Source organism: Parasteatoda tepidariorum, chromosome X1, assembly GCF_043381705.1.
Source record: "Parasteatoda tepidariorum isolate YZ-2023 chromosome X1, CAS_Ptep_4.0, whole genome shotgun sequence".
Classification (NCBI taxonomy): domain Eukaryota; kingdom Metazoa; phylum Arthropoda; class Arachnida; order Araneae; family Theridiidae; genus Parasteatoda; species Parasteatoda tepidariorum.
The window spans coordinates 36101527-36120448 of record NC_092214.1 but is presented as its reverse complement, the minus strand read 5'-3'; the positions used below and the strand labels follow the sequence as shown (position 1 = coordinate 36120448).

Genomic DNA, 18922 nt, shown 5'->3' with positions numbered 1-18922 from the left:
ACAAGATTTATGATTTTTTTCTGTTTTCTAAGTAAAGTAATGATCTAGACAAGATGATAATAATAATGATATGAATAAGTGCAGTAACATAGTGTGGTGACAATATGTTGCTGCACTACAGATAGAGTGACTATATTGATTTCACAAACTGAATATGAAATCATTCTAGAAAATTAATATCTTTAAGTATTATTCTATTATACAAAAAAAGCGTGATATGTACACTAAGTTTATAAAAAGTTTTATTTTAGAAAAAAAAAAACAATAAAAGATGCAATAAAATTTACCCAAATCTTTATCAATGGCATGTATTTTACTAATTAAAGAACCAACTGGAACATCTTCGGCAATGGCAACAGTAAAAATTGGTTGGGTAAATGAAGGTGCATTATCATTTACATCTTCTAAATGTATTTCAATAGCACTTTTACATTCCCAGTCAGGATGTCCTCTATCTTGAACATGAGCAATTAAACTATAACGGGACTGTACTTCTCTGTCAAGATTTTTAATTGTTTTGATAATTCCTAAAAATAGAAAATTAGTTTTTAAAAACATAAAACAAAACTTAGCTGTCAAGATATATTTATTGTTTTAATAATTTCTCCTAACTAACTGGAAACTTCAAAACTTAAAACGCATCATAAATATAAAAATAAATTTAAAGTTTTATTACTCAAAAAAATGTTTTACAAAACAGATAAGTTATAAAATTAGTAAAATTTTATGAAGTACTTTCCATTTTTAAAAAAATAAGAATTGTTCTTAGATTTTATAAACAAAACTTAAAACAAATTATATATTGTAGTATTTTTCAAAAATAAATAAAAAGTGTTTTAAAAACTACAATATTTAATTCATTATTATTGGAACAACAAACAATATATATGATTATAATACAATTGATTATGATTATAGTTTGTAAACTAATACCTGTTGCTGAATCAATAACAAAATCCTTTGATCCCATACCAGTAAGACTATGAAGTTGTAAGGCGTTTTTACCATCATCTGCATCAGTTGCTTCAACAGTTAAAATGTAAGAGTATGGAGGAATTGCCTCAGAAATCCTTTCAAAGTATTTAGACTAAAAAAAAAAAATTGTTAATTAAATCATTTTGTAGATACATAATTAGGGTGATTTGAAACTCATGAGTAGAGTTTTAGAGGTTAGATGACATATATGAAAGATCATTTTTGCATAAAACTCAATTGAATAGTTTCTGAACCAAGAATTTCATCTTTTCGCGTAAGTTAATTATTTCAAAAATTTCCATTTACAATAAATAATATAAAACACTGAAAGTTTTTATAAGTTCGCAATCCTTCAACTCAGAAAGAATAATGCCTTACATACTAATATATACACATAAATTGATTCATGATTAAGCAAACACACACTGTTAAGTAGCAAGTTGTAGTAAAATAAATTATTAGAAATAATAGAAATTTTATTAACGAAGAATTTTGACTATGAATTAATTAGATATTACCTTTTATGATAAAAGATTTTGTTCAAATATTTAATATTTTTTTGCCAAAACCTTGCCTATTTTTAAATCATGTAAATAAAAAAATTTAAACCTGATAATTAGGTCATTCAGCTAAGAGCATTTCAAGAGATAAAATGAAAAATAATTTTGGTAATTTTAGCTCAGCACGAGGAAGATTGACAGACTTAATTTTTGAATAGATAAAGCAAAAAAAAAAAAAAAAAAAAAAAAAAAAAAAAAAAAAAAAAAAAAAAAAAAANAAAAAAAAAAAAAAAAAATACAACAATATTTTTAATTAGTTAGCATAAGTATTTACAATACAAAAATATTTAGATGAATAAGTGCAATAAAAAGAGAATAGAAATCTATTTAATTTGTACATAATAATTTTTAGAATATATTTTTTGTATCATTCAATATTTTTTCTTTTAAATTTTAAAACAATTGCATAACAAATTTAAGAAATGAAATAAAACAAAATGTATAGTTATCTTTTGCTTCAGAATTACTTTTCTACTGCACACTTGAGTTTAAATAAATCATTTAAACATATAAGTTTTAAAATTTTGCCGATAGATTCAGATTACAAATTGATTGCATCAATTAGCAGTTCTGATATCAGTTGGGTAGTATATGAACTTTCACTATAGATCAACTTTGACATATTGGTTTCTCTAAAATTGAATTAGACAGAGAAACTCCTTTCTCTAAAAAGATACTCAAATTTGCTTTTGCATAATATGAAAGCTTTATCATATTTAGCTTAATAATACACTACAAACTAAATAACTCTTTACACTTGGATAAACCTTTTTGAGGAGCATAGCTAAAATTGAAATTATCCCCACTCCATACTTTAAGGATTTCACATAATATTTCTAATCACATTTTAAGCTTGAAATTTTGAATGTTTTCTTTTCAACATCTTTACAGACTGTTAAATACAAGTTAACAAAGAATAACAGGTTCTGCTCTTTAACTCAGTGGTATTTACCTAGGAATTTTTCAGAAAGAATTCTTCAATTAAAAAAAATTCTTTGATTTCGTTACAGTGAAAATATTATTATTAATTATATGCAACTAAATGATATTATATATATATATATAATTTATCAGAAGCCAAACAAGTATCCCAAAACTATTCTTTTGACTGAAGCATTGTTTCTTTTACAATCTTTATGTCACACTAACATTCATAGAAAATTATAATTTCTGCTTGGTAACTTACTTTCATACAAATAGGAGGATTGTCATTTGTGTCCAATACATCAATCGCAACTTTGGTTTTTGAAACAAATAAACCATCAGTAACAAGAACTTCAAGAAGATAAGATGCAATATTTTCTCGATCTAAAAGTTTATTAATAAAAATTTCTCCATTCTCACGAATGTGGAACTGTCCTTGTTGGTTACCTTTAGTAATGTAAAAATCATTTTTACTTGGCTCAAAATCAGCATCTCTAATTTCTAGGGTTACTATTACAGTTCCAGGTACTGCATGTTCATAAATAGCAGCATCATAGTGTTGCCTTTCAAATTCTGGAGGATTATCATTGTAATCTTGTATTCGGAGCATGACTGTAGTTGAGGATGTTAGTTGTGGATGACCTTTATCTTTTGCAGTAACACTAAAGTTATACCATGATACTGTTTCATAGTCAAGGGAGGTTAATGTAGTGATCCAGCCTGTAGATGAGTCTAAACGAAAAACATTGGCAGTGTTACCAACATCTGACCCAAAGGAGTACACAACTTCACTATTAGTCCCAGAATCAGCATCTTTGGCAACCACTTTCAAAATACTAGTACCTTTTGCAATATTTTCAGCTATATTTAAAACATAAGGGTTAGATTCAAATGTAGGTCGATTATCATTTTCATCCATCACATTTATAGTTATATCACAAAAAGCAATCAAGGGAGGACTAAGACTAGTTTCAGCTTTCACTACAAGTTTATAAGTAGCAGTAGATTCTCTGTCTAAAGCAGAATTTAGAACTATTTTACCACTTTCTGAAATACTAAAAACAGACTGGTGAAGCTCAATTAGAGAATCTATTGGAGCAGGGACAAATCCATAATGTATGGGTTCAGCACTGCTTGCATTGAGAGTCGAAACAATGGTACCGATTGGTGACTTTTCAGACATAAAAAATTCATATTTTTGCTGTTCAAATTTTGGTAAGACAACATTACTCGAAACTATGATAACATTGACTGGAACTTCATTTTCTTGTGGAGGCACACCTCTGTCACGAGCTCGAATAAAAAACTGAAACGCTTGATTAACTGAAAAAAGAAACAAAAGCTGTTATAAGCAATTAAAGGTACAGATACATATACATAAAAATAATGTAATCATAGAAATGTGGAAGACATGAGTTATAATCTAATAATTCAATGGTTGAAAATCAATGTAGAATATTCTAGAAATTAAATTTTACTGAAAATATAATTTTAAAAAAAAGAGAAGTCCAATTTATACATTGTTATATGATATACAGTGTTTCTAAACTGATGGTCAGTTTTCTCTCCTATAATAAAAGGTGATATGCTAAGTAGAACGAAGAGTAGGCTATACTTTCCTCTGGTACAAGCAGGAAGCAGCTTTTTAAAATACTTAAAAGGAAAAAAAAAATATATAACTGCACTGCTTTTTCTTTTCACGTCTTAGATTTTAAATATCTAATCTTAAATACAATTGCTAATCTCTCTGCTTATTTACTTTGCAATAAGAAATACATTAAAATTTATTTAGTTAAATAACAAGGCAATTAAGTAATATATTTTAATCATTAAACAAATTAACTTTATCATTTATCTCAGTGATTCTTAAACCTTTAACAATGGCAGCTCTTCTCTTTAATCTCACTTGTTCAAGTTAATTAACATCAACCTTTTATTAAAAAATTTTGTGAAGTTCTTACACAAATGAGAGATCAGTGAAGTTGTTTTTATCTTGTTTTATTTTGATGTTTTCATCTTTTAATGGTTTCCAACACAACTGTTAATCTAAAAAAAGGAAGAATAATCCAACTGCATAAAGAATTACCAAGCTATTTGTAGGTATTAATTCAATCTTATTTAGAAGAAATGAGTAAAAAGTATTTCAATATCCTTTGAAGAATATAAAAATGGTGCTTCAAATCATCAGGGGAAGTTGAAGTTTGGTTAGACAACGTTATTTAAAATTAAAATTTTTAAGATAGTGAACTCATATAAAAACGTGAGAAAATTGTCATAGAGTAAGAAAATAACTGCCAAAAAATATTAGTTAAAATAAACCTTGAATGTACTACACAAATTGAAGTGTGTTTGATGAAAAATTATAAACAAATCTTTCTTTAAGTAAAATTCAACATACCAAACATGAATATATATACAATGAAAACTTAAATGTTTTGGAGAGAAAGGTTAATAACAAATATTTCGAAGACCGCAAGATCTGCATGGTCTGGAGTACTCAAGATCAATGTGAAGAATTACAGAATTTATCTCATTAGGGCATATATTGTTGAATAATTTTTTTATAGAATTAATTACTTCTTATATCTCATTTAAGGTTTAAATTAAATAAAATTTTGATCATTAAGGAGTAAAAAATATAAATGAATTTCTTAGCTGGATAAAAAAAATATGACATGACACTTTATAACAAAACAGATTGAAAACTAAAATTTTTACAAAATTTGACACTCTATTTGTCATCTTTAGATCACTTTATACTTGTTTAACTAATTATTATTCACCCTTTTTTAAAAAAATTCATTTTTTCTTTCTACTTGTCAAATTCTTTTCGAAATTTACATTAATTTTAAAGTCCCCGGGGTTCTACCTTGAGATCCAAAAAAGGCTTGTTTGTTTTATTTTCTGTGTTGCTTTTGTCTGTACAAAAATGTTTTAATATATAGTCGTCCCCACTTAATTGCTTTTTGGATAATCAAAATACCCACTTATACGAATAAAATTTAATGGAACCAAATAATTTTATTTAAAACTAATGTTAAATTTCCTTGTTTAAATGGATATTTGTTGTTTCCAGTCTTTGCTTAATTGCATAAAAAAGAGGTACTGAAATGAAATAATCTGTTTATTTTTTAAAATTTTTCACCAGCCAGAATGAAATTTTCAGTTAAGAAGGCAAGAATATAATAGGTGGTCACTTCAATAGGGACTTTTTGTTCATTTGTTGCTCTGAACAGGAGTATAGTTAAAGAATTAATCAAATCTTGCTGGCAGTTACACATTGAAGTGAATGAAGGAGATTTTACTCCTCTTTATTTACTTCACTCACACATAATTTAGAATGTAAAAAGGTACAGAATTATTTGTTTCAAAGTGAAGACTTATTGTCCCCTCTTGATGTACTATTAGGTTTGATAAGAAAAAGTTTCAAAAACCTAAAACACAAATGCACAGTGTGTCTTTCTCTAAAGTAGAATAATGTTTACTCCAATAAATACAAGATGCTCATGAAAAGGAGTGATTTGAAATAATTGAAAGAGAAAAGAAGTTTTGGAAGAAATAAATTTCAAAAATCCCAAACTGAAATAGCAAATTAATTTGGAATTTCTCAATTGAGGAATAGAAAAGAAAAAAAACTTAAATTATTCTAAAGGAATACGCAAGTCATAAAAGTCTTAGTAAAAAAAGAGAGGGAAAATCAAATTTTGATAAATTGAGAAATTAAACATATACAGTAGGGAACCGATTATCCGGAACGATCGGGACCATCGCTATTCCGGGTTTTCTGAATCGCTACAAAAAGCCGTTTTTTTATTGTTAAACCAAACTAAAAAAATTTTTTTTTGGAAATAATCTTAAAAAGAAGAAAAAACGATGGAGTAATACACTAATGATTATTTCCAAAAGGATGGTAAGGTGAACATCTTTCAAAAAAGAACGAAAAATCCTAAAATCTTATGAGGAAAAAAAAAATTTTTTTTTAAAAGGCGGTAAAAATGTATCGAATTTCATTCCGGTTTTTTGGTTTTCCGGTTTTCTGATTTCCGGATAACGGGTTCTGTACTGTACTTCAAATACAGATTTTTTTTAAAGGAACAAAATAATAATATACATAGTACCTGTATTATTTTCTTCATTAGCATAGATTTATTTTTAAAAAAACTTTAAATGACATTCATATTTTATAATACTAACACAGACAGTTTAAATTATAATTGTTTATTCATCATAAAATTGAGTTTATTTATAAAACAAAGCACTATATTAAATACAGTTAAAAAGTTAAATTTCTTAAAAATTAAGCATTTAAAATTGAATAAGGCCCTCCCTTTTTAATTGAATAACCTGCTTCATTGAATAGTGTTTGCTGGAACAAATGGTATTTCTTTAAGTGGGGTTGACTGTATATGTATAGATTAAAAAAAAAAAAGAAGCAAAAAATGAATAATGGATGCTACTCGAATAAGGAATAAGCTTTTTTTTTAATGTAAAAATGCAGATTTATAATGCAACAATCATTTCAAAATATGATTGATATTAGAATAATTCAGAATTATAGAATAAATTCTAACAAATAAAGATAGAAACAATAAAAAATCATACCAAGCTGAGAAACACTTTTTTTCAAGTAAACTTCTCCTAAATCTTTGGACACGCCAAACAAGTCAGTAATAGTTGAGGCATTGTTTGAGTAGATACTATATTCAATTGATGAAGCATGCATATCCTCGTCATCATCAATAGCATGCACCTAATTCAAATGATTGCATTTAATTTAATACAGATTTCTCATAAAAGAGGAACATACAAAAATTCTAATTCCTTTTTAAAATGTTTCATTGACAATGTAGAAAGTATACCTCTAAATGTATTCGTTAACCTTCTCCTTTCTCAGTATTGTGGCGAATGCGTGAAATAGACATTATCGCTAAACTGACCAATTGTTAAAAATAAAGTAACCCTAAAGAGCAGAACAACAGAACAGTGTGGCAGTGTAAGTTGATAAAATATAGATTTGCTTTCCTTTAAGAATGTGTTATTTGTGAGAAAAGCAAAATATTCAGAACTTTACTCATTTAAATCTATTAAGACAATTTAATTTGGATAGTAAAAAAAGCATCTACATAACATGGTGTTTTCTCCTTACATATTAATTTCTCACTGAATAACACAAACTGCAAAATTTGGAATATTTAAGAAATAAAAATAGCCTATATTAAATGATTTGAGTAATAGCTAAATTTGATATCCAAGAAAACTTTTTAAATGTATAAATATCACAGTACAGCTTTAATGCTTTGTTTGTTAATAATTTGAATTTTGCAATTAGTTATTGTTAATAGTTTAAACACTATTGGTGTTTAAATTAGTGTTTGTGACAAACAATCTAGTCTTTTTAGACTATAGTTGATCTCATTGTCAAATGCAACGTAAAAAAAAAAATTAAATTTCCCTCAGATTTTTAAAAGTAAACTAAAATAGTGATATCATAGTTTTATAAGTAATGCCATTAAGTTTATCCAAAGAAAGAGAAAAATGTAGTACAGATTAATACTATTTAGTTGATTCATAAATATCATTTTTACTGAAAGTCGCTAGAAGAAAGCTGAATTAAAAACATAAGATGTCTTCATATGTGAGAAAGATGCTTCTTGTTTATTTGATTTATATGGTCAAAGGCAAAGAGCTACAATACAAAAAACTAAACAATTGCATCTATGATAATTTTACCGTTTAATTAAAATTAAGATTTATTAATAGATTTATTGCCAGAAGTTATGAATGACTCAGTCTAATAAATGTATTGTTTGCCATTATAAATTAAATTATTTATATTAGTAATTTATATCTAATATCAGAATAATACAAACCTGTAGAACTGTAGTTCCAATAGTTGTGTTTTCATATACATAAGCTCTATATTCAGCAACAGCAAATAGAGGGGCATTATCATTGTCATTTGTAACAGAAATGCGTACAGTAGAGTATCCAGGCCTTCCTCCACCATCAAATGCTGCTATAGGTACTTCATACAATTTATGTCGTTCTCTATCAAAACTTATTCTGGCATAAAGTACCCCTAAAATATATACAGTTTACATCGTTTTTTAAATATTTTAGCATGTTTAATAAGCACTTAGTATAAATAAAAATGGACAGTAACTACTATTGGTTTAAAATTTATTTTTTGCACTTACCAGTTTCAGGATCGATCATAAATATTTTATTATAAACTTGACTTTCGATGCTATAAGTTATTTTCCCATATTCACCACGATCAGTGTCTGCAGCCTTCACTGTAGTAATAGGAGCACCTGGTGGTAAATTCTCTTTAACAGCAACTTCATAAACAGTACGAGTAAAAATTGGGGAATTATTGTTTTCACTCAATATATTGACTTTAACTTTAGCATAGCCAGAATACACTCCATCAGTAACAGAAACATTCAAGAGATACATAGACTGGTTATTAAATTGATGTAGATTTGAAAGAGTAATAATACCTATAAATAAAAAGGAGCCATATTAAAAAAAAACACATATAGCAAGTAAAACAAAGATTTTTTAACTTTCATAATATCTGTTTAATGACATTACTAGATAACAAACAGTGTGATGGACTTTTATCTAAACAAAATTTGTTTATTAATCAAATGAATTTTTTGAAGTTATTCACGACTGCTTGAATGTTTTAAAACTAATTCTTTTGAAAAATTAATTATTTCTTATGTGCAAAAACATTGAGAAAACAGAGATACAAACTTAAAAAATTATTTACAAAATTAAGAGCACAACAACTTTATCTGTTAAATCAAACTAGATTTTAAGTCCAAATACTCAATAATTGCATCACTGATAGTTGAATATTAAAACAGAGGGTGGATTTAAAATCTGGTTATACTTTTAGACAGAGGTTACAAATGCATACTTGGAAATATTGTACACTTTACAAATTTTTCTTCATTTATAATACTGTAGAAATCAAGGGGTAAGAGTATATTATGATTATCCTCAATCTGTGCTACCTTTTGCTTTAAACGAATATATAAGCATAATTGGATTACTTTGAACGACTCAACCTTATTAGCAGTTAAATAAAAAAAAGGTAGGAGAATTTAATTTTTCCAATACTTGAAAAAAAAACTATTTTAAACTCAGAAAAGATAGAACATAAATGGTACATGTTATTGCATTATATGAGGGAAAATTAAATAATATAATAAAAAATTGATTCTTTAAAACAAAAGATATCTGATTTGTAGAGTCTTTTTAATGTCTTAGGTATAAATTAGGGGAGAACAACTTTTTTGAAAGAAAGGCCATTTGCACAGCAGGTTGACCAATGAAGGGCTGCATAACCATTTATTTAGACATGTTAATAGCAATCATGAAAAAATGTATTAATCCTTTTTATCAATTAACTTAGTTGCATAAAATCAAACAAAAAAAAACATTATTGAGAAATATAAATGTAAATTTAATACTTTAATTAAAGAAATTTAGAGGGTTTAAAATTGTTCAAACTAAAACAAAATCATTAAAGCACAAATAAGATTCAACATTTATTTGGGAAAATACTTCAACTCTAGAACATTATATTTAGTGAATTATACAAGATTTTATGAATGATAAGTATTAAATGCTTAAGCACTTTTTAAGATACAAAAATCAGAAACAAAATTAAAAACAGTAAACTGTTAAAAATTTCTGTATAGCAACATTTATTTGACTTTTGCTTGTTCTAACATTGTTGTATTAAAAATATCAGGTTTTGAAAAACCGTGTGGAAATGCATGGTGCCAACTGCCAGAAATGAAATTTTTACAAATAAAGTACATCAAAATGTGATTCAGCGGATATCAATTAAAAATGTCCTAACTATATAAAGTTAAAAATATTGGAATTTCAACACTATGTGAAGTTGCCAAAAAAGAAAAACAAGCAAAAGATCACTCTGATTTACTGTATGAATAATCAAAAATTGATAAAATAATTATTCAAATGTAAGATTCAAAACTCGCCAGTGGTAAAAATATCTTACTAAAAATATCAGAATTTTAAAATCCTTGTGAAAATCCATATCAATAGCAGCCAAAGAAAAAAAAATGACTCAGTTGGAGTTACAATGAAATCAGCCCAAATAAGAGGCTTCAAAAAGTGATTATAAAAGTGAATTTGAAATTTATGTCTTGTAATGATATTGTATAGTAAAAAAATATTTACATTTTTAAAATCATGTGCAAATTTGTAGAAATAATTACCAAAAAAGAGCCCTAAGAACCTGCTAAATTTATGATAGAGTCAGCACAAATTGAGTGAGTCAAAAAGTGAGAATTTAAATGCAATATTCAAATTTTTTCTTAATTTTTAAAAAAGTTTTTTTTTTTTTTAATAATAATTTTTTTATTAAGATCAGGTGCTGCTGCAGGCTGAACATGAACAGCTTGCCTGCTGCATGTGCCCTAGCATGCAACTAAATTATGTGTGCCCCTAGCATACAACTATAATATATATGTATTTTTTAACAATGACAGATTAACTTACCCGTTATTGAATTTATAGCAAATGCTTGCTGTTCATTACCACCAACTATCGAATATACCAGTTTGGACTGATCAGACTCATCAGGGTCTGAAGCAATTACTCTAGTCACAAATTGACCTCGTTGTGCACTTTCACTGATCATACAATCATAGTCATAATATTCAAATTTTGGTGGATTGTCATTCATGTCAATAACATCAATGTGGATAGTAGTAGTTGCACTTAGACCAGGTGAACCACTGTCTGTAGCCATGACAAGAAAATCATGAGAATCCTAAAAAGAATAAAGCAGAAATTATTTATGCTCCTCAAAATTTAGCTATGCTCTGCAAAAGTTATTTAAAAATTTTAAAACTTTTAAAAAGAAAAAGTATAAAAAAAAAACCATTAGCAAAAACCATTATGTTGTTAATTATTTTGACTTTATGATGATTTAATTTTAGATTATAATAAGTAAGTTCATAAATTTTCTAACCATAAATTAGGTCAAAAATTTTAAAAACTTAAAATTATTTTTTGGGATTTAGAAAATATTATTAATTTTAATTAAAACAAACTACATTTTGAGTGAAATAAAGCTATCAGTGCAATGAAAATATTATTTCCCCAAATATAGTGAAATATAGTATTATAGTTATAGCTTGTAGGTACCTGTCTTTCTCTATCTAAAGACTGTTTGATGAAAACAATTCCTTCAGATGATTCAACATGAAAAAAAGTAGTGGCATTTCCAATAATGAAATATTGAACTCTTTGATTGTTTCCTGAATCACGATCTGTAGCATTTACACGAAGAATAGATGTACCAAAAGGAACTGCTTCAGAAACAGATGCTGAATAATGAGAATTTTCAAAAACAGGTGGATTATCATTTACATCTTCAATATTGATATGCACTAACACATCTGCATATGCTCCAGAAACAGAATCTGTAGCTCTAATAGTTAAATGGTAATACTGAGTGGTTTCAAAGTCTAATTCTTCTACCACATAGATGATGCCTAATATGAATGAAAGAAAAGAAAAATACAAACATTAAAAATACAATAGCTTCAACAATTTTACAGGAAGATAAACACTTTACTCAATTTACTTACACTTGACATACATCTGAATTGTACCATAATTTCCTATGTATAATACTCAGACTACCTGCTAAAGAAACTAACAGCTGATGATCTGTCACCCGGGCCATCAGACATAGCAAATTTTTTAATGAATTTCATCTGTTATAAAAGTGTGAGGGACCATTCACAGTGGATGGGAAAAATTCATATAAGCGAACTCGGAAATGCGAACGAGAATCTTATTAGTTAAATATATTTACCCGCAAAAAACTCATCAACCAGGTTCTTGTTCCCATTTCCAAACTCACATTCGTGATTTTTTCGCATCCATTTGTGAATGCCCCTTAAATGTGCTTGTGTGCCTGCTTAATTGTCTATCTACCGATTCCTATTGGCTCATATATAACATAGATTCGCTCACATATGTTGTAGATTCTATAGCCAATATAGCCAACAAATTGAAATGTTATAATAAATGAAAATTTTGTTCTTGAAGATTCATAGTTCAGAAAGTAGATACATCTAACTTTCTGTATCTAGGTAAGAAAAATAAGCTCACTGGTGATTACTTTGAAAAGTGTTTCAGATTGGTATTTTCCACAAACAATTTTTACTGGGTCAATTTTCCCATTTCATTTTACAAAGAGGCACTGTCAGTGTCACATATTGCAAAAAAAGAGAAATTGACTGACCACACTCAAAGGTACTATCAAAGAGAGTGAGTCATAAGTGGTTGATTTTTAGGTTGGAATGTAGATAATGAAGCAACGAAAAAAGATCAACTTTTGCCTTTGTCAACATAGTTATGCAAGCAAACTTTCTGTGCTATGATAACAATATAAGAAACAATGAATAGACTCAATTTCATAAGCAATAAACACTTTTAGTAGTCAACTACAAGTCTGGTATCAATTATTTGTATTTAAGTACAACTTATATATTTTACATTACTCAATTCTCTATTGATGTATTTTTATTTTTAGATTTTCATAAAACTTCATTCTACTATGATGTAAACTATGAATATTATCTTTTAATAGATGAGTAATAAAAATTAACCGGATGAGTAAAAAATATTTTCCACCTTAAATAATTTCCACCTAAACCATGAAGTGAATGCTTTATTCCAGCTTAAAAAATTTAAAACAAGATTAAAAATTTAATATTCTATTTGAAGTTAGGATGTTGATATTCTGGACACTTGATAAAAACAAAATCTATTAAATATTATTTCTTTATTTAGTGGCTTTTGTACCAAAAGAATAACAGATCAACAGTAATGGAGTGAATTAAAAACAAGTATCTTTGAATTAGTTGCATATTTCATTAACCTTCTGAATATTAGTTTCCTTTTTGATAATGAAAAACTGGTTTCACAAGAGAAATCTCATTAAAAAAGAAAAAAAGTTAGTGACTCCGAAAATTTAATACAATTTTGCCCGGAGTTGTGAGGTTTGGAGGGTAAATAGTTCTGCCAAAAATAGAGGGCCTTGATTTTTGTGAGATATTGAATTATTTTGCAAGAAGTAGTGTTAAAATCCAAACATTTATAAAAATAATTATATAAAGTGTTATGCATATAGTACTTTAATCGTAACTTTAAGTGTCGAATAATCTCTGAATATATATATATATATAAACTATTAATAAATATTTTAGTGCCTAAAACATTTATAAAAATTAGATTATTAGTAAGAAAAATACACAAAGTGTTTTTTACTTAAAAAGTTTCATTATTATAATTAAAACTTTTCTAAATATTTGACAGTTTATTTTGCTTCATTAGAAGAATAGAAAACAACAAAACAATTTTTAAAATTAGACAATTAAAAAATTTAAGGTAAAAAATTCATTATGAAACTTATTAAAACAAACAACAATTTCAAACAGCAGCATGCGACAGAGTGCAAAGATAAACGAAAAAGTGAGAAAGACATGTTAAGAAGTATTAATGTGAACATCATAGTCTAACATTCGCTTAATTCATTTTCCTATTAATAAATTGTGTTAAAATATAAGTACACCCTTTACAATATAATTTAAGAGTATAGATGAAGTGTGAAATGGAGAGGCATGTACAATAAAAATAAATAAATGATTGGACTGGATAAAATGACATATTAGCTTTATGAAACAAAATCCAAGTAGGGCATGCTTAAAAAAGGAATCGCCTTATTCTGCACAATAGAACATTAGTTACTTATTTCAAAACGTAGAATTGGGATAACCATTTAGGGCTAATATTTTCTATTTAATAAAAGAAGCTCAAGTCTATGAAAACAAATCATTTTGAAATAACAAGCAATAGTATAATTTTATGTAAAAATATTAAAAAGTATACAACATTTATTAACTACACATGTTATTAGAAATTCAGAGAGTTTTTAGAAATTTATAATTCAATTATTTCTAATATATAAACAGAAAATTTTATGAGTGGGACTTAATTGATTATGGCATGTACATATATCAAGTTATCCATTAAATTATATCCATTAATTATAGTTATAATAAATTATAATTACTCCTTATAACTACAATTTATATATTATTCATTATTATATTACAGTTATTCATTAATTATAGTTATCCATTAAATTATTTTTAAGTATAGCAAATGTTAATAATTCTTTGTATGCTAGTTTGAAATAAATGTTTCTTTCTCTTCCAGAATGCAGTATTAAATACAGAGTTATAAATAGTCTTTTATTGATGTTTTATAAAATATTATTTCATATTATTATAAATTAGTTTTCAAGTGTTATGCCAAACATATTTTCAAATTTTTATGCTTTTCCTGCAAATACTTTCAACCATCTAAAATTCATGCTTCTCACAAATAAAGTTCTTTAATTTAATTTAATTTTGAAGGTTATTTCCTTTATCATATTCTTAATAAGTATATCTTTTTAAAAAAAATATATTTTTAGAATCTTGATCTTTAAAATATAGAGGGCACCAATAATTAAAAAAATGCAAGCTCAATAGTTTGAACCCCTTAATGTTGTCTTTCCATTTAAAGTACACCAATTGTCGCCAGTATCTAGAGTAAATTGAACTAAACTCAAGAATCAATTGTCATATAAATTTTTTTTCCACATAATTATAGAACTTTTACATTAAAAAAAATTCAAGTAAAAATAAATAAATAATAATATGTTACACAATTTAATAATGGGTGAAAAATTCTGAAACTAACGATTTAAGTAATTAATATTATACAATAAAAAGTTGCATGTTTAAATTATTTTCTTTTAAAAACAATTTAAATGATCTATGAATTTTGGAACTATAATTTAAAATTATCAACTTAACTATGACACACAAAGGTACTAAAGCAAAGATGTAGTTGTTGAAAATTCTATAGTAAAATATCCAAATAATAGTTCTCAGCGAGACTATATGATTTGATTTACTAAAATACTGAAACATGACCACTTTCATCCTAAATGTAATTAATTTGAGCTTTTCTGTTTCAGTTATCTCTACCAGTATTTAGAACTCAACGGAAAAAAATAATTCATAAAACATTAGTTAGATGCATACACAAGTTATTACTTTTGCGCACATGAATTACTCATGCGCAAATGATTTGCCCTAATTGTATAAAATGAAAGCTAACAAATGATGCATCAGGAATTACTGCCCCCTATGAATGCTGGGACAAGATTCATGTAGAACACCCATGCAGGTTAACTGTGGTTCACAGAATTTAACTGCCAAATTGTATCTATGAATGACTTCTGTAGGAATGTTTAAAAATTGTTCTGACTGGAATGCAATGACTGCTGAAGGAATATGATTTAGTAATGGTCAATTGAAATTATAGCAAATTAAAGATAAAAAAGTTGATTAGATACATCATGAAAGTAAATTAACGCTAGCAATAGGTGGAGGTTGTTTAGAAATTTGTGTTCAGAGGTTCTCTCTCATGTAAATCCTACGAGAGATGTTTGGTTACATAAATACATAGTCATTCTTCAAAGGTTGTCATTGTTTAGAGGTGATAATTAAAGAAGGTTTGATAATATCTTTTTGCAAGAAATTATTTTCGGTAATTATTTGTAATTGGCATTTTCAAATAATTGTGCTACAGTGCTTGCTAAAAATGAAATTTTTGGAAAAATTTAATAAAAAGAATTCCTTTAGATGGTTTTGCAAAAAATATAGTTATCTATCTCCATAAATTTCTCAATCTTTGCACTATGGTTTGAATTCCCAAATTAATAAAGGATTACTTTAGAAACACTTCTTCAATATATAATATCTTAAACATATTCACATATCTGATTGTATCTTAACATTTACGTAAACAAACATGCCTTTTTCCTCGCAAATTTGAATGGTAAGATAATAATTTTAGTTTGTAAGTATACTTTCTTAAAATTAAGTTGTAGTTTAAAATTTGGAAAATAATTAACTTTAGTGTCCCACAGGAACTAGAGTTCTTACAGTAGCTAAAATTCAGCCTTTATTTTACAAAAGCTAGTGCAATCCTATTTTAGTCAACTTAGACTCTTACTATGACTTGAACTTTCTGAATAGTAAAATATAAAAACTAATTCTAAACATTGAGCCAAATTTGACAAAGAAATGAGGTTGTGAAAAAAAATTAAAACAGTTTCAATTCAAAAAGTTGATAAGTAAACAAACATAAAATAAAATATAGAAACTCAGGACATGTATAACAGAAATGCATTTTAATACATATATACAAAAATATAATATCCAAAACAAAAGTTTTCAGGTTTAGAAGTTAATATTTTCAAGTACAGTTCTACCAGAGATAATTAGAATCTTGGCAGATGGCCAATAAAAGCATATCTAAAAACAACAATCATTTAGGGGTGAAGGGAGGAGATTACAGTGGAAGAGGTTTTGAGGCAACAAATATAAGGCCTGCATGTAACTTTTTGACTTGTATTCCTAACAGTTTATCCACTTATCTGTTCCTTTCTCTAAGGTGGGTTTGTAATGTTCCTCATAATCTATGAGAGAACTGTACAAGTAAAATTACTGATACTAATGTATTTTAAAAAAAGGAGGCAGAGTTTTGATTAACAAGTTATTTATTAGCCTTATCGCATTTTAAGGAAAAGTTAGTATCGTTCAGAAGTCTCCAACATAGAAGAATTAAAGCATAAACTGAATAGAGAGAGAAGGGTTAGTGAACATATAGAGTAGTATAATATTTATTTGGGTCAGCAGGATAGTGCAGAAATGTAGGATGAGTGAAAGTCTAGAAAATACTTTAAAAAAATCAGACCAAAAATAAAAGTACTCACATGGCCCATTGCTATAACCAGGGTCTAAATGGTGAAAGATTATAAAAAAGAACGTTAATTTATGATCATACATGCTTAAAAATAATAAACTATAAAACCTGATTTATGTTCATTAAAAGTTAAAGAAAGAAATTAATCATATTAAATGAAACAAAATAACATTAAAACAAATATACATAAATAAAAAAAAGCTCAAAATGAAAGCTAATGACAAAAATAAAAAATATTTTTTGCTTTATGAGAACCAATTAAATGATATTATCTTCATAAAATAATAATTTATTTAAAATATATAATAAAATTTTAAATTGCCACAAAAATTGAAAAACTTATTAAACAAATGCATATGTTCTACAAGAAAAGGGAAGGAAGCAAACAAAATTAACATCAACGAAGAAACTTGCACATTTATTACTTTACTTTAAATTATAAATAATCACTGTGTGGAAAAAATTAACTTAATCCAAATAAATAATAATAAAAGGGTGCATGAAAAATAGTCTTATTAATGTCATAAACACGATTATCAGTAGAGCTTGCAGAAAAAAGAAATCTAGAGGAAAAAAATGTTGCAAAACACAATGTTGTATTTTAAGTAAGAGAATTTATGTACGTTGACACAAAATATATTTTGGAAGATGTTTAAAGTGTTTTCTTCACAATACAACTGCTTGCACAAAAGCTTTGCACAATAAAGTGAAGTAAAATGTTTCTCAATGATATAAAATACAAAATACTGCATAGAAAAGATTAAAAAATTTTTTTAAACAGTTGGTTGATTTTATAATTAAATATTTATTTAATTTTCTTTATTAAAATAAGAAGAAATGAAAACTGTAAAATTAAAAATAAGTAAGTTATTATTTTTTAGCTGTATAAAATTAAAGACATTATATAACTTTAAATAAAATGAGATTTGATTTGAAAAATTATATATTTTTTCTTTAATAATTAGGAAAGTTACTTTATATAGCATAATCTAGAAAATGTAATATTTAAACACCTAGAAAAAAGAAAGATTTAAAAGTTTTCTTTTTGTCTAAATTAAGTATTTACACTCAAATAGCGACTAAAAGAAGAAAAGCCATAGAAATTAATCCTTCTGTAATGTAAACATAATGGAAGTAATTTGTAGTAACAAATATTAGAAATATAAAAAAAAAATTTCTTGGAAAATATTAAAGCCAACAACTACATTCCATGAAAATTTTTTAAAACGAATTGTAGCTTTTCTTAAAACTACAAACTAAGAAAAGACACACATGACATTCACATTTTGTTTATGTTAATGAAATTTTTTTTTGATGTGTAAATATTTCTAATATGCATTAACATTACCTACCAGTAGTAAAATTTACACCAAAATCTTCATGAGTATTTCCATCAACAATACTGTATATCAATTGTCGTCCTTCAGGACTGTCAGCCAGCACAGTAAGAACAGCTGATTTAGAACGTAATGATTCCACAACTGATATATTATAATATTGTTTGGGAAACACTGGCATATCTCTATTGATAAGGCGAATTGGTACATCTACAGTGCTCTTCATGGGTGGGTTGCCTG

The 18922-nt window shown here is 26.5% G+C and overlaps 1 protein-coding gene across 6 annotated transcripts in view; it reads right to left on the bottom strand.

Annotated features, from left to right (window-relative positions):
* The window catches only part of LOC107448983 (FAT atypical cadherin kugelei), a 638818-nt gene that overhangs the window by 32171 nt on the left and 587725 nt on the right, over positions 1-18922 (bottom strand). For 5 of the 6 annotated variants that reach the window (XM_043040626.2, XM_043040631.2, XM_071187809.1 and 2 more), the window contains 10 exons: positions 18698-18919; positions 17356-17379; positions 11655-12004; positions 11004-11277; positions 8657-8962; positions 8330-8538; positions 7062-7209; positions 2722-3782; positions 934-1087; positions 288-527 (listed from right to left, as the gene is read on the bottom strand). In XM_043040626.2, coding sequence (XP_042896560.1) covers positions 288-527; positions 934-1087; positions 2722-3782; positions 7062-7209; positions 8330-8538; positions 8657-8962; positions 11004-11277; positions 11655-12004; positions 17356-17379; positions 18698-18919 — 2988 coding nt within the window. The remainder of the gene's footprint in view (positions 1-287; positions 528-933; positions 1088-2721; positions 3783-7061; positions 7210-8329; positions 8539-8656; positions 8963-11003; positions 11278-11654; positions 12005-17355; positions 17380-18697; positions 18920-18922) is intronic. The other variant, XM_071187808.1, reaches the window with a different exon arrangement.